At 38.6% G+C, this 23,544-nt stretch overlaps 1 protein-coding gene across 10 annotated transcripts in view; it reads right to left on the bottom strand.

The window, feature by feature from the left end:
• Window positions 1–23,544, bottom strand: part of PLEKHA5 (pleckstrin homology domain containing A5) — a 201,445-nt gene that overhangs the window by 77,361 nt on the left and 100,540 nt on the right. For all 10 annotated transcript variants that reach the window (XM_081331228.1, XM_081331230.1, XM_081331224.1 and 7 more), the window contains exons 5-7: window positions 21,596–21,716; window positions 11,349–11,453; window positions 9,297–9,369 (exon numbers count right to left, since the gene is read on the bottom strand). In XM_081331228.1, coding sequence (XP_081187354.1) covers window positions 9,297–9,369; window positions 11,349–11,453; window positions 21,596–21,716 — 299 coding nt within the window. The remainder of the gene's footprint in view (window positions 1–9,296; window positions 9,370–11,348; window positions 11,454–21,595; window positions 21,717–23,544) is intronic.

The raw sequence follows: 23,544 nt of genomic DNA, 5'->3' as shown, positions 1-23,544 counted from the left end.
GGAAAACAATTTGAAAGGACTCCTGGGGCTATAAATCTCCATTAAACTATGCCATTTCTTCCAGCAGTGAAAAAGAATAAAGAATCAGCTAGAAACCCAACTGCAAACCCTAGGTTGCCAGCCACCTCTATGTGTCCTGTTACCTCCTTCCTTCCCTCCGTCCCAACAGAGATCATCTCAGAGCCACTGACTGATTCTTTTGACAGGTCGTCATAAATATTTTCCCCCAACCATCAAGATTATTATTTGACTAAACGGATAGGGAAGATTAAATAAAAGACCTGAATTAAAGGCCTGTTATTTTAAAGACAGTGTTAAGGTAAGGGATGCCTCTTGAGTAGAGAGGACTCTGTAATTCAGCTATGCAGTGTTTCATATACAGTTTGGAAGGCATCCTTGGAATTTATGGGAATAAAGCATTTGTCTGCAACTCATTAACACAAAAGAATAAGAGACTTCCATTGTAGCAGCCCAATCCTGGATCCAGGCGCAGTAGCTTTAATACATTAATTATTTTAATTAATTATTAATTAATACCACAGCTCCATTGGCATTCTGTGTGTTCCAACACATTTTTTCTCAACTGAATCCAAAGCATAGCAAAGCTTTACTCTCGGGTATATAAAGACCATCCTGCTCCTGCCAGTTCATATTCCTGCTAAAGACTAGACTGAATTCTGCAACTGCTTTTCAATCAGTGTCTGCCTGGCCCCAAACAAAGCATATATCTCCACGTTGTTGAGCACTCAGGGAAGGTATCCTATGGCTGTTTTTAATGCAGCTCTGAAATAAAATAATGCTGTGTTTTTTTCTCTCAAAAGAAACAGGCAGGCTTCAAAGAAGGTTATTAACGCCACAACATAAATATTCTGGAATTTAAAAAAAAGCACAAGTCAGTTTTAATTAAACACCCCTTTGGATGCAAAGAATATATGTAGATATTTCAGTGTGTTAGTACTCATGAAGGAACAAGCACTGAATAAAGTAGAGCAGCGGCCCCTAAACCTTTGGGCACCAGGGACCGGTTCTGTGGAGAGAGGTTTTTCCATGGACCAACGGGGGCGTGGTGGTTTCGCATTCTGCCTGCATCCCACTTCCTGCTTTGCTTGTTTGCGCAACCCGGTTTCTGGCATGCCGCGGACCGGTGCTGGTCCTCGGACTGGGGGTTGAGTTCCCCCCGATCTAGAGAAACAATACTATGCTGGAATATTGTCTGTCTGTCTGTCTATCCGTCCCACCCACCCATCCATTATCCTTTCCTCCATCCATCCACAAATTGTCTTGCTCAATTTTTCACTAATTTGTTTCCTTTTTTTACAGCAGTTCTATTACATTTGAACGCAGGCAATAAATGAAAGTAGTCATCTGAAATTATGTTTGCATTGTTAAAGGGTACACGTGATTCCCGAGAATCAAGAGAATCAATATGATGCAATGATAAATATTGGGGCGCATCTTAGCAGCTCAAGACTGGGGACATAGGATTCCCTTCTCCTATTCTTCCCTACAACATCCATGCTATAAGGCGAGTTGGGATGAGAGAGAGATAGAAGAGTAAAGTCATTCAATGAGCTTCCATGGCTGAGGATGGCCAACGTCTTAAGCACCACACTGCAAAATAAACACATTTGTCTGTGGATGGAACATGTTAACTCCCACTTTATGTGCCAAATGGATTTACATCACTGAACACCGAACGACAGGCCTCATGCCAGACTGTGAGTGGGATCTGCATGTGTGGCTTCTGTATGGAACTCCCCACAAATCTTTATGATGCCCACAAGACAACCAAGATAACTGAACGTTGTGGCAGTCTACACAACTTAAAAACAGTGTTTAATTCTTATATCAACCAAGATAAAACAAATGCCTCATCATGGTTTGCATTTAATTAAGATTTTGCTAGCTGGAAGCAGCACACCTGCCTCAGTGAGTATAAAACAAGAACTTTGAAAGTCTTAATTCAAATTTCAGTTCAGGGTGCTTTCTGATCCTCAGTCTCTAATATGCAACATGGGAATAAAACTTATCTATTTTCTAACATTATCATACACTCCCTGCTATGAATACTTTCTCCTTCTGCTAAAAATAAGCACCACTTTGAAATTCTCTATCCCAGTGATGGCGAACCTTTTAGAGACCGAGTGCCCAACTCCCCCTGCCCACCACACTGCCCCTGCCCCGCCCACCCGCAGGGCCAACCACTGCCTCCATAGCCCACCGCAGATCGCCATGGTGGCCCAGCAGTGCCATGGCAGCCAAACCCTCCGCACAGCATCATCTGCACGTAATGGGGTGTGAGGGTGGAGTCTTGTTCCTGCTGCCCGGCTGCCATGTCCTTGGCTGCGCTGCTCTCTGTGGGCCGTGCCCAGGGGCGACTCTCCTCCGGGGGGGGCTGCTGGTGAGAAGGGGGCTGTGGGGGGAGGTGAGGCTGGGGCAACAGCGCATGTGCCTACAGAGAGGGCTCTGAGTGCTGCCTCTGGCACGCGTGCCATAGGTTTGCCACCACTGCTCTATCCCCATGAAGGCCTGGAAATTCTCCACCTTCTGAATCGGATCGCTTAGCTTGAAAATTGTCCAATGCAGTGGCCACTACTACAGGACACCTTGCTTTCCTGGCTCCAAAAGTGATAGTAAGATTGATGGTAAGTCACTATACTTCAGCTGAGGAAATGGGAACACCTGTTTAATTGTATGCTGTTTCAAAACAGATCTACTCTATTCCAGTTAAATGTCTAATTTATTTCTAATTATATGTAAATTACAGTGGTTATTAAGGATAACCATATCGATTCTGAAATTGTTTGCATTATCACCATCTTATTAAAAAGAGCATCTCTATAGGAGTTTCTTTCATCTATGAATTTCTTTGCCTCCTACATGCATTTTTATTTGTACACAGAATATGAAAAGGTTTAAGAAACAAACAATGATGGTTCTCTTATCTCAGGCCTTCGGTACAAATATTTATTCAATTAGGATGCTCTATTGTCTGCAGCAAAGTCGAATTTGCTCTTTTATCCTTCAGCAAATGCAAGAAAAACAGCAACCAAAAACATTGCCACAATGATAAACTACTACTGAGTTGAGCAAAAACCTTGAAACTTCAGGATAAAAAGGAGCTTTATTGAATCTGAACTTCGCATATTCTTAACGTATTTACTGAAACATAACATTAAAGTTGCAAGAATGGTTATAAACATTTGTGTTTCCTATACCATTGTAACAAAGGTTGCTTAGAACAGTTGTATGTTTTATCTACAAGTTATTTTCACTGCATTTCTTGGGATAGAAAAAACAACCCCTCATTCTGGCCTATAATATGCATTAATTATTGCTTTTATTTTTATTATTGCATTTTATACTACCAGCTACTGAATCTTACAGCAATTTACAATAAAAGTAAAACCAGAATAAAAAAATAAAGGGTATGCAGAACGTTCATGGAACATTCTGATTCTGAAACAACCCAGCCAATCATTCCGAGTGTTGCAGAAACTGATTTTTGTAGTGCACAATTTCTCTTTTAATTCTTCTATTCCTCCTTCCACTATGGTAATACAGTATTTGCAAGTGAACGTTAGAATATCTGGTTATTAACACAACCTCCTTCAATTCTTTTACCATGGGTATATAAGTGGACTATTTATGGTCTTAGCAAGTTAACATATAAATTTAATGTTGAGGCTAAAACCAATAAACAAAATGGAAATACTCAAATAATTAGCATTAAAGATATTCAGAACTTTTAAACCTGCTTAAGATTAGTAATGCAGATGGATATAATAAGACAGGGGTCTTCATACTTGGCCCTTTTATGACTTGTGGACTTCAATTCCCAGAATTCCTCAGCCAGCGTGCCTGGCTGAGGAATTCTGGGAGTTGAAGTCCACAAGTCATAAAAGGGCCAAGTTTGAAGACCCCTGCAATAGGATGCTTTCAAAAAAGATATAATGGCTGCTGTGGAAGATGGAGTTGTGTGGAAAAAGATGGGAAGGAGAAACTATGATTTGGGTATAAAAGGGAACTGCACCCTTACACATAGAGCAATCAACTGTTAAGCAAGGCTTTTATTTTAGTTTGTAATAAATATTCTAATCTATTTGTGTCATGTGCGTGCCTGAGAGTTCATCTGAATACAAGACTAGCAGATTAGTAAAACTTTGCAAAGACAGTGGATTGAGATTTACTGTCAGATCCTGGTCTCTGGACCTTGACAGAAATGGATGAACTGACTTTCCTTTCCCACTGACAGCCATCTCCCTAATTACAGTACAATTTTAGCTCAACCAAAGTCTCCATGTATTAAATTACAATACTGCAGCGGGCCTAATTGTTACTCAGAATGGGTTGGCTTTTCCCACAGTCTATAATCTTTCTGAACATAACAGCTCTGCATTTCTAAACTGATCATAACATGAGCAATGTGGTTCTTCTGTAATCCTTTAAAGTGAAAGGAATTAGCTCAGTTTAAAATTATTGCCATATTTCTGCTGAGAAATCTTGGTTTGCATTCTATTGCAGTCTCCCAGAGCTGAATATTAATTCTTTCACTTTAACATTTGGTCAATGGACATTTACTTTTATCACAGACCAAAAAATCTCCTGGATGATCTTTAACTCCAGTCTTGAAGATGTTTATGTTCCAATTGTCTTTTCTTCACCATTATCTGAACCTGCCAGTTTTTAGTTTCAGTTTTATTATACAGATACAGATACTTTCGTAGCTCTGATCAAACAGGTGCTTCAGTGTTATATATGAAAAATGTGGGGGACTTCCGGTGGCGACGCGACGCCGAAGACAGCCGTTTTCGGGCTGCCCGCTCCGCAGCTGTGTTTTTCCATCGTAAACAGCGCAGATCAGCTGTTTAGATGGATTTGAAGCCCCCTCCTCGGGAGAAGAGGAGGGGGTGAGGCCCCAGGTAGGGGTTGAGCTCTCCGGGGCCGCCTGAGCTGTGAGTTTGGGCGGCTGAAGGATTGAGCCCCCCCCCGAAGCCTGGGTTGCTCCGAGCTGCGCAGCGCCCCTGCTCCGGGATTTATGGAGCAGAGCCAGGCGTTAGCAACCACCCCTGCCAAAAGGAAATACTTTTGATTGTCAAGATGCAGGCAGAGCGGTACAGGAGGTCAAGGTGATGTGGACTCTTATCTTTACTCTCTAGCTCAATGGATTTTATAGCTTTAAAGTGAAAGTGCGCAATAAGTGAAAGTGGGGGAAGATGGCGGCTAAAACATCTAAAGCTCTTCGGAGTGCGGGGTCTTCCCTGGTGCAACAGACCTCATTGCAAGCTTTGCTTCCTCCTGCACCTCCTCCGGCATTGACGCTTAAGGATTTACAAGACGCTCTTGGAAAGCATTCACAATTGATGTCTGACATGATGGATGAAAAGTTGAAAAAGCTGGAGGAGAAAATGGAGGAGAAAATGGAGAAATTGGAGAAGAAGATGGAAGAGAAGTTTAGAGCAATGAGAGTGGACATGTTGTCTTTGATTGAATCTGTAGCTGAATGTGTGCAACAGCTGGATGTAAAAGTGAAGGATCTCAGTCAAAAGAACTCTATATTAGAAGCAAAGGTATTAGAAAATGAAAATATAAGGGATAAAATGGATGGAGAATTGAGCCTTGTTCAGTATCATCAGATGCAGTATGCTATTAGAATCAGGGGTTTAAAGGAGAATTGTAAAGAAGATTTAAAGCAGCTGATTTCTGAGGCTCTGGAAGGGGTATTGGGCCAGCCAGCATCTGAAATTGAGGGAAATATGGACAAAATTTTTCGTGTAAATTCATGGATTGCAAGACAGAGGAAGTTACCCAGAGATGTGGTGGTCTATTTTACAAAGAGAGTAATTAGAGATGAAGTCATTCAAGCTGCTTATGATACTAAATTGGTAGTGGCTGAACAAGAAGTCTTGGTTTTAAAAGAGATCCCTTTGAAGATTTTAAGGAGAAGGAAAGATTTTGCATTTCTAGTACAGGAACTTAAGAAATGTGATATTAAGTTTAGATGGGAGATTCCAGTTGGACTGGTGGTGACGCATGAAGGTAAAAGACATCGTCTGGTTACTGTGGCCCAGGCACGTGATTTTTATAGCAATGTGTTAAAAGCAACCCCCCTATCATTTTTGGAAGCTGTAAAGGGATACGGCGAGGGAAAGCTTCAAGATGTTGCAGATAGACAGATAGAGGACAATGGTGTTGGAGGGGATCAAGATACAGTTTTATCGGATGTTGTAGGAGGCCAGAGGATGACGCGTGCCGCCCTAAGAAGAGCGAGACGAGAGCAAGAGCAAGACCAGCAGAAAGCTATGGAATCTCCAAAGTGTACTTACAGTGAAGCTGTGGAAGGGGCGCGGTCCAAAGAAGTTTTGGAGGTCATGACAGACGTGCTCCAAAAGCTTTGGGGCGTTAAGATTGGTGATTAAATTTTTAAATTAGAATGTCAATGGATTAAATTTATCATAGAGGAGAAAGAAAGTTTTTTTTTAATATTTAACACAATTTAAGATTGATGTTATTTGCTTGTTAGAAAAGTATATGAGGGTTATGGACTAAAAGTATGTGTTGAACTAAGAATGGGTATGCAAGCTCCTAATTAACAACAAGTTGTCTAATAGACTGCTTAAACCCTTTTTTTTTACTCTTTTTATTTGAACTCAAGGATGATTTGGAAATGCGAGACATTTGGTGTGATACATGCAAGAACTATTTTTAATCATAGTTTAGTTTGGTTGGAGATTATTAAGGTTAATAGAGATAGGCGCTTTGGCGCGTAACTGAGAATTTGTTTAGAAATCAGAGAAAGGTTGGAGAATCTAAATAGTAGGTGAAAGTTTTTTTTTCTTTTTTTTTGAAATTAATATGAATAAGGACTGGGATTAAGAAAATCTATTTTGAGTAAAGCTTTTTTTCTGTTTTCCTCTTTTTCTTTTTTACTTCATTTGTAATATTAATATTGTTTGTATTCATTTTATATGAGCTAGAGGGAGATAGAATTAATAGTTTATTGCTGATAACATAGGGGTGCTTATGTTTGTTTTTTGATTTTATACCCTGTATTTAGCTCTGGGAAGTCGGGGGGGGGAGGGATTGGGGGAGAGGGATAGGGAGGGTTAGGTAGGGGTGGGGAAGGGGGGGATTAAAGTCAAAATGTATTGTAAAACTTTTTAAATAAAAAAAAAAGAAAAATGTGATAAAAAGGTTTGAGCATCAGAATGAAAACTATCCTGTATCTGTTTGTCTTGTGATGCCATCCCTTTTAATTCGGAACTAAGTGAAGTCAGGATTAATCTTGCTTGGATAGGAACCCATCAATTTAAAGAATCAGTACCAATGTGACGTCAAAAAAAATCACCCAGGCCTAGCAGGATTTGAACCATGCAGGTTTTAAGGACAGAAGTGGCTACAAAGAAGGTCACATTCAAACCCCCCAAAAATGACAATATTTTAAGCAAAAGAAATAGCTCAGATGTAGTAATACGGGGGTCTTCAAACTTGGCCCTTTTATGACTTGTGGACTTCAACTCCCAGAATTCCTCAGCCAGTGTGCCTGGCTGAAGAATTCTGGGAGTTGAAGTCCACAAGTCATAAAAGGGCCAAGTTTGAAGACCCGTTCTAACAGAACACTGCACTTTCAGCAACCTATAATTCCCAGCGTCCCAGCTGCCTGCAATTAGTGCAGGTTCGCATCCCACCAGGCTCAAGGTTGACTCAGCCTTCCATCCTTCCGAGGTAGGTAAAATGAGGACCCAGATTGTTGGGGGCAATTAAGCTGACTTTGTAATAATGCCGCTTGGGGTGTGTGTGAAAGCCCTAATAAGCAGGCATATACATAGAATGAAGGCTACTGCTAAGCTTGTAAGCCACCCTGAGTCTTCGGAGAAGGGCGGGATATAAATGGAATTAAAATAAAATAAAAAATGGTTACTTTCCTGAAGACAAAAAGTGTAAAAATTTGCAGCATCAGTCATAGAGGAATTCTCTATTGCATACAGAAATCTCTGAATTGCACTGAAGTGTTTCAGTGAAGGAATAGGCTCCTTTTGGCTCAGTTAAGCCTGGGATTATCCAAATGCAATAACTGCTACCTACCTGAGGATACTAAGATTAAGCCTGAAACAACACAGAATGATTTGATGCTTCAAAACTCCAAAGTCAAAACTCCAAAGTAATTCACATATGACCCTTTATAAACTCCTTTATTGGCTTCTAGTAAATCTCCCTCGCAGCTGAAAGCAGTTGAAGAAAGATTTTCATTCCTCTACATTATATTTTCCAGGTTCTTCTTAATCAGTTTGCTATTTTGTGCCAAAAAAAAAAAATTAATCTATCAGCAAAAAAAAAAAAAGGAAAGATCGGCAAACTTAAGCATCAGAAGGGCCCATGGGATGCTAAGAAGCATATGCTACAATTTTGGTTTTCATAATTAGGACAAAGTGGGTTATACTAAGGGTGTGAGGAATTCTGGGAGTTGAAGTCTACAAGCCTTAAAGTTGCCAAGTTTGGATAGCCCTTCTTTATACTGTTTAAACCACAACGAACAAGCCTACTCAAGAAAAGAGATCCATAAGATGAATATGTATACTACTGCTATGGCTGTCATGAAACAATTAAAAGGAACAGTGAGAGTACCCCACTTTTCAAAAGTTGTATGGTGGCTTCCCTCAAACACCCTAAATTCTAAATGAGCGCTTCTCAACCTCAGCAATTTTAGGATGTGTGGACTTCAACTTCTAAATTCCCATGCTGGCTGGAGAATTCTGGGAGCTTAAAGTCCATACTTCTTAAAATTGCTGAGGCTGAGAAACACTGCTCTAGATTATTCTGAATATACTGCAGCACAAGTGCAAATTTTGTATTCATGAAGAACCTGTAGCAGTATATCAGATCAATCGGAGAAAGAAACAACAGCAGAATATTTAAAATCAGGAGTACAGAACAGAAGTACTTGATCTATTTTATACGAAGATTGTGAGCTTACCAACGTTTACTGCTGCTTCTGATATTGCATTTACAGAGCAACAATAACACAGCTTGTGATATAGGTCAGGGGACACACAAGACAAAAAGACAGAGTTTGTTCTGACCCAGATAGCGCAAGGTTAGAACTGTGACCATTAATTTCCCATGGAACAAATTAAGGGTACTGCTCAAATCAGCACTTTTATTTTTATATCAACAGAAGGGCAGAATGACCATTACTTGTTCCAAAGTCGTCATCTTTTATTTTTTTTTAAAGATAACATAATATATTTTGGAAGTACAGCTTAACCCCCTTGCTTAGAACCATTGAAAAGACTTACCTCGATAGTAGAAGAGACAGAGATCAGAAAGAACAAACCATCGCTTCTTCCAGAGCTTCATGCCGGTACTATCCTGTAGATAATGAAATACAGAATCCTAAGAGATGGGAAGTGCAAGAGCTTTAGCACATTACCAAAATCAGAATCTTTCTATAATTCTGGAATATCCTGGGTTATTACATATTGGTGCAATTAAACCATTAAATGTTTATCATCGCAAATAAAATCCCACACTGCCTGACATCTGAGTCCTGAATCAAAAGATGTATGTATAAGAGTTGCCAAGGCAACCAATATTAACTTTATACCCTGGAAATGTTCCCAACTCACCTTTCTGACTTGCGTGCAAACAATGCTCAACTAAACATGCCTTCTTCCTGAGTCATAAAGCTCTACTTCTGAACACACAATGTTTTCAAATGTGGTTGGGAAATTGTTATGAGAAAAGACATGATAACACCACCACCCCATATCTACCTTTTCTTTGTATCCCAATAATCATTACTTGTCATCTAGATATCTAGTTACAGGTGAAGGGTGTTGTTTTCATCCTGTCATCCTCACACACACCCCATTTCATTGAGTTGTAAACCTATGCTCAGATTGAGAACCTCTCTGATGGCTGAAGAATGGAAGTGAACAGTCCAAGACTAGAAAAGATTGTTTTCCAAACATAAAGTAGGTGCCTTCAACATCAGGGGACATGAAATGGACAGCAAACACTCAATTCAGTATAAAGGACATGAGGTTTAAACTCCCAGGGGCCAACATATCAATGTAACTAGATTCTGAAGGAGTCAATCTTTGTCTCTATAAGAACACCATTCGTATCAGCAGCAAAAGCAATTTATCTTTGAATCTTTGAATCTTCCACTTTTAAGCTTAAGAGAATGGGTCTCAGTACCTAGAGTGAAACAGGACAATGCTAAACACTTTAGAACTTCTGAGAAATAAAGACTCCAATGGCACAGAAAGAATGGTAGATGATACATGAAAACAAGAAAACAACAACAAAGCTGGCTGGTAAAATCTGGGAGTTGAAGTCTACCCATCTTAAAGTCAGCAAGGTGACTTTGACACTGACATAATCTCTTGTGGCTGGCTAAGGTTCAACTTATTCCACATTGGATTTTAAGAGTGGCAATTGCCACAGCGGCAAAACCTTGTCACAAGTAAAGCAAAAGTTTATGAAATACTACTCTTGGCCCAGAGACATATTTTATTAGTAAATAAATATGCTAAATATCTGGATTACAATATAAATATTACAGATTACAGTATTAATATTTATATGTTACTTATATGTAAGGGTGTAGGTCTATACGTATGTTGTATATAGTATGTTTTAAATGTGTGTTATGTAAGTAATTAACATTTGAGAGCAAGCAACTAAATTTCATTTTTAATGTGTGCCGTTGTGCCCACAGGAAAAATGACAATAAAGGTTATCTAATATGCTAAATATCTGGATTACATAAGCCAAATTAAGTAAATAAGATATATGGTACTAATAAATTACCACTTTAGCTCAAACTTCAGTACTCACTTTGGGATATGAATTACATCTTTTCTGCATGCATACAAAGTAAAAGGCAAAAAATGGAGGTGCTACAGTTTTTTGTATGGTAGAACTGCAAAGGTGAATTAAACCCAAAATGATTTATATTGCATCTGCTTTTGAGAAAGGTTTACAATATAACATTGTACAATACAAACAGAATCTCTAACAGATGTGGCCCTATTTGGGGGAATAAATCAAATCCAAATAATTGAGCAAAGTTTTATCTAGTGCACTGTCATTTTGCAGTAGTTATGTTTCACCAGCTAGTATAGTTTTCCAATTTCCTTCTGGCAAAAATAACAGAAAGCAAAATCACACATCTGCAAGTTTGTGGCTTCTCCAGCAGATACCATTAGCAGATTACCTTCCTCATATAATGTAGAACAAAGCTGGGAGTCTGGACTTTTCCTATCTCATAATTGCAATGCTACATTTCAGGTGACTGTTATGTAACACCCCCTCCAACCCCTTCCCCTCCAGATAGACAATACCTGTTTATACAGCCAGCCTCGCCTGACGACAGGAGCATTAGGATTTCTTTTTATTGAATTTGACCTCTTTCCAAAATTATGGACCTTTTTTGAGGAGCGTGATGTCTAAAAATAAAATAAAAATAAATTATCAATATTTAGTACGTATAGCACATGTAGAGCTACCTCAGAGAGAAAAGCCTTATTTGGATCACATGCTTCCCTTAGGACTTATTAAGAAGTTACATTATTTTTCCCAGGTAAATCAATAGCTATTTCGGAGGTTTTGCTGACTTATGTTTTCTTGAAGCTTTCAGCAAAGGAAGAAACTCTACTCCCAAGCATTTTAACAAGAATATAAGTTTTAGCAAGAATATTGGGAACAGGACAGAGAAAAGAATCACTAAAATCGAAAGAAATGTTAGCCAGAAAGCCAAATCATGACCAAAATGAGCTAATATTGCTAACTTAGTTATATCTTACTTTGCCAAGATTCTTCCACACAGTAAACCCTTTAGGTTAACTGAGTGATTGTGCTTACTAGGTAACTAAGCAATTGCTTTTTTTTTGCTTATAGTTTTCTCAGCAAGTACAGCAATTTTGTGTTGTCAATTAAGATGATGGTGCTCAAATCACCCTGAATCAAGGGCTTTCATCAATGGTCCTTTGCCAATTTACAGTGTAATGCTAAGATGGGGAACAGCACCTTATAAAACCCACTTCTATTATCACAAGTATCATAGATATGAATTGACTTGATTCAGAAAAATCAGATCTTGCAAGGCAATTGTGGTCTTTTTGAGATTTAAATGCAGACTTATAGATCCCACGAAAAGTGCAGCGCAGAATGTCTGATATATCAATGTACTTTCAGCTAAAAATGGTAGAAGGCATCTGATTTTTTATTTAATATTTGTTGTTAAAGTATTAATTGGAATGGAAAGCTGGGCTCCATGGGCATGTAGATATTTGAGCAAGAAAAGGAATTCAAATATCACTACACCTTTTATTTTAAGTTTAAACGTTTGCCTGTAAAACAGAGAAAGAAAAAAGAATCAGGCTGTTTTAGGTTGGCCCAAGAGTAAGAAATACAGTTAGAAACTTGTAAATGACCATAACATCCACATTAATTCCACATGAAATCAACATTCTAGTGCCCTATTTCTGAATTCTTTCCTCTCAGAATGTAAAGTTAAAATTGAATTGCTTCAAATATACCCAGGATTTCCCATTTGACATTTAAAAAATAATAATTCTTCATTATCAGAATAATGTTAGCCTAACACAGGGCTTTTCAACCAGTGGTATGGGTACCACCTGCGATACATTCAAACCTGGCAGGTGGTACGCAACCATCCTAAAAAAGTGGTAGCGGGGGAGGGGAATGAGCTGAACCGGTGGCAGCACTGCACAAGCCTGAGTGAGAGACGGCTGGAGCTGCAGGGCTGTCAGGGCTCAGTGGAAGCGCCAGGATCCAGCTGGAGCTTGGCAATGATCCTGAAGCGCCGATCAGCTGGAATGTTGCAGCATCTCCAGGGTCTTGTGATTTACATTCAGATGCTTGGCAACTGATTCATATTTATGATGGTCACAGTGTCACAGGGTCATGTGAAGTGACCAAAACCTGCTGCAATCACCAAACACCCCCTGCCCCACCCCCACTGCTAATCCTCAACAGAAATGCTCACAACAATGAAAACCTCGGACAGGAGGAAGAGCGCTGCCAGGCAGGCGGGCAGGTGTCTTGCTCAGCTGTGGCTGGGGGGACACTTTTTTCAGTGCCATTGTAACTTCAAACAGTCACTAAGCAAACTGTTGTAAGTCGAGGACTACCTGTACTTCATCACTTTTTTCCTTTTTTTTTTTTTGGTCATCAAGTTTTTGACACCTTGCTAGGCGACTGGTGGTACTTGGATGCTGCCATATCCTAAAAGTGGTACAATGGGTGAAAAAGTTGAAAAGCCCTGACCTAACAGGTATCACTATTTATTTTCCTTGGGTATCATTCTGAAGAGCTAAGGAGAATTAATCAAGAAAATTATACACATAGTTGGATCAATGACATATATGAAGTTAATTGTTTAATCCCTTTAACAAATAACCACATTGGGTTATATTTTGCCTTCTTATTACACTGAACAACTGTACTGCCTTCTGAATTGTAAAGCTCCATTAATTTTTATAACTAATGTGGATATTTCTATGACATATGGTCCATGGCGGAATAGCTAGGCAAACCATTTCTTGCAGCGGGTCTTAAAGTTAAAATGATGTGGCCAGACAGGCCTGCTCATTAAAGAGGAAAGTGTAAAAGAGCAGTGCTGACGCCCTTTTCTCTTTTTCAACATTCTGCAGAGGCTGCTAAAAACGAATGAATAAAATAATTGTGACAATGAAACCAGCTGTTGGTGGACTCTGAATAGCAGTCACTCCCTTTTGTACAAGGAACAAGTGAATCTTTATAATTAAGTCATATTTTATCAACAATTGTGAATATGTTACATTTAAATAAAACAATATATTGTTAAGTTTGTTTCCATCTAATAAGGTAGCAGTGCCATTCGAAGTACTTCCCATTGTCTTCAAATCATTAACTTAGTTAAAGCTAATGTACACCTTGCATTCTTCGTGGTTGGTTGTTATATTTTAATCTAATAAAACAAATGAAATTTACTGCTGTAAATATAGTTTGACAGAAATAAAAAACATATTTGTTCATTTATGCATTACATTTAATGACTGAAAAACGTGACGTTTACAGAAAAATTTCTGCAATATAACCTCAGCATGAATCTGCTAACAATTATGTGATTAGGAATAAAAAAAGAAAATCCAGACTTTGAAATCTGATTAGAAGATGTATGAAACCAGTAGCAATATATTTCTTTTTTAAAAAAGAATACCTATAGTTTGCCAGCAATTTAAACAAGGCATCTTCCCACTGAGAGCCAGTTTTAAAACTGGCCCTCAACATAAAGATGCTTTCCTAAATTCCAGGATAGATCAGGGCATTAAAAAATATCTTTACATTATTCACTGTATTTATCCAGTGGTTTTTTTGTGCTTTATCTTTTGGTACTGTATAGATTCATCGATAAGACAAGAATTTTAGGTGCTGAAATGCATCCCAAAAGTCAGATTCGGCTTATTCACAGTATATGGTAAGACTTTTGTAAACTACCCATATTTATTGTACATAAGGTAAAGGTTTCCCTTCCAGTCGTGTCTGACTCTAGGGCAGGGGCAGGCAACCTTGGCTCTTTTATGACTTGTGGACTTCAACTCCCAGAATTCATGAGCCAGCATGGCTAAGCATGGAAACCTCGCCCTTTCCTCTCAGCATGGCTGGCTCAGGAATTCTGGGAGTTGAAGTCCACCAGTCATAAAAGAGCCAAGGTTGTCTACCCCTGGGCTAGAGGCATGGTGCTCATCTCGGTTTCTTGGCCAAGGGAGCCACTGTTGTCCACAGATATTTTCCTTGATCATGTGAGCATGGCTGAATGCCAAAGGCATACGGAACGCTATTACCTTCCCACCAAAGTGGTACCTATTAATCTACTCGCATTTGCATGCTTTCAAATAGGTGGGCAGGAGCTGGGACAAGGAATGGGAGCTCACCCTGTTGTGCGGCACTCAGGTCTCAAACGTGGGCTGTCAGCTTTCCCACTGACAAGCTCAGCATCTTTTAACCGCTGAGCCATCGCACCCCTCATACTTCATATAAACCCATCTGAAGTTAAGCAGACTCTCACATTTTTAACCTCAGTACCATGAAAAATGTGGGTTGGCTTATCCACAGGTGGTGCATTTTTCATGGGATTTGGGTTAAAAATTTGCTGGTTGCCTTATCCATTGCTAATGCAGAAGAGCAGCAAGCAGAACTGGGAAGCGGAGTTAAGTGAGTCATCAGCCTTCAGTCATTACGTTCCCACAAATAGTCTAAGATCAACCCCTTCTGAGCTCCATTTACTGTTATCTGGTGCCAATTTAGTACTGAACTTTAGTTGACTAGATTCTTGTGTATAGGCTTGAGCAACAAATCTTAGCTGCAAGTTCACGTAATGTCATGATCCTTTATGCTTGACAGGTGGGCTTATACATGAGAATATATGTATATTAGGAATATTTAGATATTTGCCATTGGAAAAATGAAAATAAAGCTTGAGGTTAATTCCAGGACAACAGTTCTATTCTGGCATAGAAAATAAAGGCATCAAATTTCATAAGACTTTCTTGTACTGCAGAGGTGGGAAACATATGGCCCTTCCCATGTGGCTAAACTTGGATTTGCTGCAACTGCAACCAATTTTGTTGAAGTCAAAGGATATGGGGGATACAAAGCCCAAAAACTCTTAGCAATTATAGTGGCAGACAAATACCTGATTGAATAATTGACTAATGTGCTCATTCCATAATGCTATTCTTATCTGAATGGCAAAACAGTTTAAAAAGGGGAAAAACAAGAATACAAAAGGATCCTTTTAAATAGTGGATCCAAAAAGTAACTGTTAAGATATTTTTTCTTTTAAAAAACCCTCTTTTTAAACTTTTTAAACTATCAATGAAGAGGTTCCCTTTTTAAAAAAATTCTTTTTAAGTTTTGTATCAAATTGAGAGAAAATGAAAACAAAATAATGAAGTATAACAAATAGTTATAATAACAAAATGGTTATAGGAATACTATAACAAAAATTTAAATCAGGGGTCTTCAAACCTGGCCCTTTTATGACTTGTGGACTTCGACTCCCAGGATTCTTCAGCCAGCCTGGCTGAGGAATTCTGGGAGTCGATGTCCACAAGTCATAAAAGGGCCAAGTTTGAAGACCCCTGATTTAAATACTCTAACTTGAAACATGTCGGATCAATTTTAAATTTCAAACACTTTTCTGTAGCCGTTCTTCTTCTTTTTTTTCCATGACAATATGGATCAACTAAGTTCTTCTTATGTAAAGTTTCTGAAGAATTGCAAAAAACTAATCCAAGCCCTTTTCCACCCACAATCATAGGGGAGGAAGGGGAAAAAAAACTTATGCCACAACACAAATCCTTTCTATGCTAGGCTAACTGGAGCAAATGGAGATCAGGTTCCACCAATCTATACAATTACCGAAATGCTTCTTTGCCCATGCTAACCTGGAAATAATAAATTTTCCTTCAACCTACTTGAAGAAATGTTTTCTACATTTCAAAAGTCTTCCTGCCAATTAAGGGTTTAATGCATTCACACAGATTGCATAGCTGAATCAGAATGAGTTGGTTTGGGCTCAGAGGATGGTAAAGTGAAAAGTCTCACACGGCTTTGTCAGTTGACCACTGAAGATATTGAGTAGCTAACTCAGGGTTGAGATTCAGTCAAACAACATAGTTCAGTAAGAAAGAAATTCAGGACAAAAATTGGTAAACTAAAATTGATTTCAAATTGATTTTTCTTATGTCAGGAAAGACAGACCAGCTTCACTGCATTCTAACCTGAGGTTCTTTACAGCTGCAAGACTGTTTTAGTTTTTTCCAGATTTCAAAGCGACTTTCCTAATTTTGGCTGTACTTCATGTGAACACATCATTGCATAATGAGCAGAATAATTACTCTGGATACCACCTTCATAAATCTTTCTGATTAAGACCAAAGGGAGCTTAATACGACTAGCCATTGTAAGGCACTCACCGTAACCTTCTCTCACCATTTTATTCTTTGTTTAATTATAACTGTTGCCATATCGCATCAACATGATGAGATTTAAATTCTGACGAACTAATGAAAATGATTCCCACTTGGTTACACCTCAGTTGTAGGCTACGCATTGATGCTTGGTCTACTCTACTGTTGTGGTGGCACTATCCTCTCGTCATGAGAGATAGCAAAATGAATGTTGTCACTTTTATTCATGAGTAACAGAGAATGTGCATGACCACAAAGATTAAAAATGCAGCTGTTTTCCTACAGAAAGGAAGAGTAGAAAGCTAGCACTATTGTTTTCCCTCACAATTTATTTATTTATTTATTTATTTGATTTGTATACCACCCTTCTCCCTAAGGACTCAGGGCGGTGAACAGTGACATAAATAATAGAATGCACAAATACAGATATTGAAAACAAATTAAACCCTAATTTAATGGGCAACCTCTTGAAAACCAGGGACTTCCATTTGCATTTTTGGCGGGGAAAAGGCTGCAGTAGGTGGAACAATGATGGACAATGGGATCTTTCTTTGTTTATTTATTACATTTTTATGCTGCCCATCTCCAATAGCAGAAATATGGGCCAGTATTCTAGGACTTTGCTTTTCAAATTGTCCACAACAAATTTTACAGGATTGCATTACAGCTTCCATGGGTTTCCCATCTCAAAATTGGTGGAAAACCGCGTTCCTAATTTTTAACCACTGCCGGTTGAACGTGCAATAGGTTGCAAAGCTGAGGCCATAGACTGCCCACTCCTGTTTCAGTCAAGTAATGCCAGTGATGCCTGGGCTAAAACTTGTCAAGAGACACAGAGAACAGGATCCTCCACGCAAACTAAAGTTCTTGAAGACATTCATTACCCAAACAAGGTAACATCATCAGGGCATTGGTGGTACAGTGGCTAAAGTGCTGTATTGTAGGCAAACTCTGCCCACGGCCTGGAGTTTGATCCTGACAGAGCCTGAAGTTGACTCAGCCTTCCATTTTTCTGAGGTTGGTAAAATGATGTCCCAGATTGTTGGGGTCAATATATTGACACTGTAAACTGTCCAGAAAGTGCTGTATAAAGCACTATGGGATGGTATATATTCCTATCTTTGTCCCAGTTTTCACTATGCTCGTCCTAGGTTCTTCGGAAGAACTCGTATGAAGACTAACACTAGCTAAAGAAGTGACAGCTGTTGACCTCATATTGTTGTACTTAATTAGCATACAGCCAAACTCCCGAAGAATGGAAGGTAATATTAATGCTTCTTTAGCCATGCAAGTCAATGTGTTTTTAGTAATAGCAGCAAGTAATGATATAATGTACAGTGTATATAGAAATTAGTAACCATGCAAACTGACTCTTTCCAAATGTGTATTTATAAGACTTAACGAGTATCTACTTGTTTCCACCCAGCTATCATATTGCAACAAGGTTCTTCCAAATACCTTAGGGAGCACCTGCGGCCGGCATCAACTTCCCTCCGCCCAGTGCGCTCCCACAGAGAGGGCCTCCTTAGGGTGCCACCGGTCGGAGAATGCCGTCTGGTGGCTCCCAGGGGGAGGGCGTTCTCTGTGGGTGCGCCTGACCTTTGGAACCGTTTACCGGTTGAGCTCCGGATGGCTCCCGACCTTCGCTCCTTCCGACGTGATCTAAAAACCTATTTGTTTGAACAAGCTGGCCTGGTCTGAAGGGTTTGGGTTTTAATTATTGTTTTAATATAATTTATTTTTACATTTGGGCACTAAGTTTTAAATTGTTTTTAATTTTGTATTTTGGTTATTTTGGTATTTATGGCCCTGTTCACCGCCCTGAGTCCTTCGGGAGAAGGGCGGTATACAAATTAAATAAATAAATAAATAAATAAATAAATAAAATAAATGGAGTCCAGAAAAGATGCATATGCTGACAGGAAAGCCCTTGTACTAATAAACCTGTGTGCTTAATAAAAGTATTAATAATTCTCACGTGGACATTTTCAGCCATGAAAGTGACTCTCTAATGTCATTAGTTTATAATTACTCCATCTGTACAGAGAGCACACTTTATAAATCACAAGCAGACACATTCCTGCTCCAGCGATCTTTATACTCAAAAATTCAGTAAAGGGAAAGAAGCCACAGCAGAACGTGAAGGAAGAGTTATTGGGATAACAGTAAAAGAACATTTAATTGTTTCAGTTACAGACTAGATTGTTGCACAGAACATTGGTGCTGTTAAGCTTCTTTAAACATGCAGTGTGGATTAAATAGTGAGCTGAGCCATTTTAACATCAGAACTATTAATGAGTACTCATTCCTAATTGACATTGGTTTCTTGTTGCTCTTGATTGTTCAAAATAATTGAATTATGCAAGACACAGTAGAGAAGCCTCAAGCTATACCAGAGTCTGCTGGTATTCTTGCCAGAACATTTTGTTCAAGGTCTCTGAGGTTGATCTTTTCTCTCCAAATCCTGTTTTCTTAGCTACTATCATTTCTTTCGGCCAGACATTTTCAGTATGCTGTTTCTGCCTGCAGCTTAGAAAAAATCCAGAAGTACAGCATAGGATGGTGAGCCTAGGACACATGTCAAAGGTGACACGCCAACATTTACCAACACCCAACAGCTATTCTCAAATGCATGCCCTGTGCTCCCATGCAATCTCCAACGTTTCTGAAAATGAGCTTGTTTTGCTTTTATTTCATTTTTGTAATAAGAGTGTGGTGGCTCATAAGGTTAGAACGGTGGCTGCCAATCGGCAGGCTTGTGTTTGAGACCCGAAGGGTGGGGTGAGCTCCTGTTCAGCTCCTGCCGACCCAGCAGTTCAAAAGCAGGCAACCGCGAGTAGATTAACAGGTACCACTTCGGTGAGCAACTTCACAGGGACACAAAAGGGGCCCCAACTGGGCGTTCCACCCACCACAGGCAATGGTGATATTACCAGCAAATCCTTTCACTATGGAAGCACTTTGGTGGACATGGAAAAAAACACCCTGTAATTATTCAGCATTTCTTTATATAATACATAGCAAGATAAATGATTGGATTGTATTTTTTTTCCAAATAAATCAATATGCAAAGAATTGTTTCTCTTTTATTTGTGGGTGTGGGGTGACATACCAATAGAAACAAGTAAGGCATTTTCTGAATTGATATGCCGATCTAAAAGTTGCACCATCTCTGGTACAGAGTTTCTATGTTTCAGGGGTTGAGACACTTAATGAAACCAGGAAGAAGGTAAGGGAGACAATTTATAATATTTAGCAATATGCATGATAATTAACAGAAATGGTTGAAGATGAATTATTTATTCTGTAGGACATAGAGGAGAGAAAGAGTAGGCAGAATGAAAATGTTCGCCCACCTTGTTATGTCTCTGTCTCTGTGTGTGTGTGTGTGTGTATATGTGTGTATGTATGTGTGTGTGTATGTGTGTGTGTGTGTGTGTGATGTAGATGCCCACATTGAAGAACAAAATGACTTTTTTTTTACTTTGACCACACTTAATAGAAAAGCATTGTCAATTTGTAAGGTAAGGTTTCTTGAAGAGCTGCAATTAATGTCTTGAGCAAAAATTACATTTTAAGAAAAAAAGTTGGAAGAGAAAAATGGGTAATGCTTTCCTTCTTTTTCATTCCCTTCCAACATCGGAAGTATTTGGCTGAAATCCAAAAAACTGAATACAGTATAAAAAAAATAGAAAGAAACTGTAAGAACAAATGAGTGAGAAAAGCCAACTCAGGAACTGGATAATCTGTTCCTTTTTTTCCCCCCTTCTTTTTTTTAATTAACTTTGCACTTCAGAGTAGCGATTTAACATAGGATAAAACCTCTTCAGACATCTTCTACCGTATGGATAAATAACTCAAAAATATAGCACGGTTCGTTCTAGCAAAAACTGCTGTGTGTTGTTCTGTTCTATCTCATAAAGTTATCCAGGAGGGCTTATTTTTCCTACCTCTTAGCCTCAGTGGGTAGGCTGCATTGAGGCTGCTTTCAGGAGCTTTTTAGTAAGGACTACCCTATGGGCCACCAACTGGGATCATGATTATAGCTTATTAGAAAACCATTAAAGGATTATCTCTTCTCTGTGACTTTTTAAAATAAGAAAGGAATTCATTTTAGCCACACTTATTAAGGTTGTGCAGTGCTTTAGATCTGAAAGCCAAAAGGTGCTTCAGGGGAGGCCTGAAACCCAGCCAAATACATCTATTCCCAGAAGTGAACTGCTTCACAGTCCTAGTATTTGTTTACTGGATTTTAATAATAAAGTTGTTTATAATTTTTTTTAAAAAAACGGCACGAGTAATACAATATTAGTATTATTTATGATGGATTTTAAACACACACATACGCACACTATGTACCGTAACTTAATTTTTATTAGCACTTTATTGAGAGACGTTTTTCCCACAGAAAACAATACATAACACTTTATAAAAATAAAACCCCAATAAACAGACCTGTGGATCTAAAAAAGCTGTTTAAATTTTTTAACTTCCAAACGAAGATCGATTGCCTTACAATCTCTACGTAATTGTGCCTCCACACCACGTTAGGCTTACTAGTTCAATAATTTTCTACTAATGAATAATGCATATCGAATACAATAACTTACTCTGCCCAGAGGACTCATCGGATGTGCCGTGTAATCTGATGTCAAATTATAGTGTGCAGCTTCAGACACCATGTTTAATGGTCGTTCTTTCTTTTCTTCTGAAGTCATAGCTGCTGCCGTCCTGAAAACAGAATATTCAATTACATCGGAACCTGCCGGGGACTCAAGACTAAAAGAAAAACACCTTTAATTGATTTTAATAAGAGTCTGAATATGTTACCTGTCCAGATTCCCAGCAAATGTTGATGCAAAACAATAATGACTATGTAAAACATGCCTCTCTGGAACATCCTAGAGTAGATTCTCAACAGGTAATGCAAAGTATCTCCTACTTTACTAATTCCATACCTGAAAACTTCTCAGGTCTACAGTGCTAAAAAAGAAACAAAAGGGCTGCCAAAAATGAGTCCATTTGATCTGCCCAATTTTATGAATCACAAGCTTATATTATCTGAATGACTAACCATTGCACTAAATTGCTGAACATCTGATTGTTCTCAGGCTTTGACTGAATGAGCCCCATTGGTTTAGGCATTTTTTTTTTGGTTTTTCACATTATTGGTTAATTTTCTTCTTGCCTTATATGTTTTTTTTTACCTTTTACCTCATTGTAAGCCACCCAATGGTTGCGGAATTGGGAGACCTTGAAATTTGAATATGAAATTATTGAATTAATACAGTAATAAAAAACACATGGTTAGAAAAAACTGTAGAAATAAACTAATCTTAAGGAATCACACATGGCTAAATCTGTGATGCATTTCATGAGGCATCCATACTTTGTAGAGTCGTTGAGAGACTGGTTTGTATAATTCTACAACTTAAGCAGCAAAAACTAATCTCTGATGTCACAGCCCCATTTTGAAGGTGAGTAGGTCTAATTTAATCATATTTCTCCTTTTCAAGATTAACCTTGTTCAATATCAGCAAATTATCATTACCAAATAAGAGGATTCAGGAAGTCCCAGGAAGTTGAGAAGGAAATTCAAGGAAACCAAATGCTTATAGAAAAACAAAAAAGAGATAAATCAAGCTAGGGGAATAATTGATATGTGACCTATGAATAGGGTGTAGGCTGAAAACTCTGTGAGTAAGAACTACAAGAAAATTTCAGTCTGGGATGGATGAAAGGTTGGATGGATTGGTGATTACTCGGACAGACCAAGGTATCACCAATATAGATACAGAAGATGGAGCAAAAAACGAATGCTGTTATATGATGTAGACAATTGTATTCTTTAAATTTCACAAGTTGTAGAACATCTCAATGCACTTTTCATTGCCTAATACAGTTGGAAAAAGTTAGAATATAGCAGAATAAAAGAGTTGGAAGGGACCTTGGAGGTGTTCTTGTCCAACCATCTGCTCAGGCAGGAAACCCTATAACATTTCAGACAAGGGACTGTCCAATCTCTTCTTAAAAGTGATGAAGCACTCACAACTTCTAGCAGGAATATCAGAAACATTGTTCTGGAACTTGGGTTTTTCACCCATTAAGGCATATCAGAACTAAATAAATGTTGACCTTTATGTTGCCCTCACAGGTGCACCTTATTTCAAGAACATGGCCATAAGTGGCTTACTTTCTCTATAAGCAACATGTACTTATATTCACAAAAAGCAGAAACTGCAGTATGAAACAGTATAGTAATAATCCTTGCTTAATAACTGGAGTTCCAATGGCCTCATTCTACCCCCATGGTTACATGTTTCTATTTGGGTGCTGGGCAACCAGTTTGTATTTATAAGGTGTTCACAGCATCCTGTGGTCACACAACTATAATTTTTGGAAAAGTTTTTTTGCCAGTTTCCAACAAAAAAGCCCCCATTTAGTAGAACAGTAGAAGTCCTTAGCAATCACCTTTTCCCAGGCATTAACTAACGTTTATCTTTCAATGGGTTGGCTTATTCTAAAATAGTTTTACCATTACAAACTACTTTGGGATTTT

The sequence above is a fragment of the Vipera berus genome (genome assembly GCF_964194415.1).
Source record: "Vipera berus genome assembly, chromosome: 6".
NCBI classification, from domain to species: domain Eukaryota; kingdom Metazoa; phylum Chordata; class Lepidosauria; order Squamata; family Viperidae; genus Vipera; species Vipera berus.
This window is presented reverse-complemented; position numbering and strand designations above follow the sequence as displayed.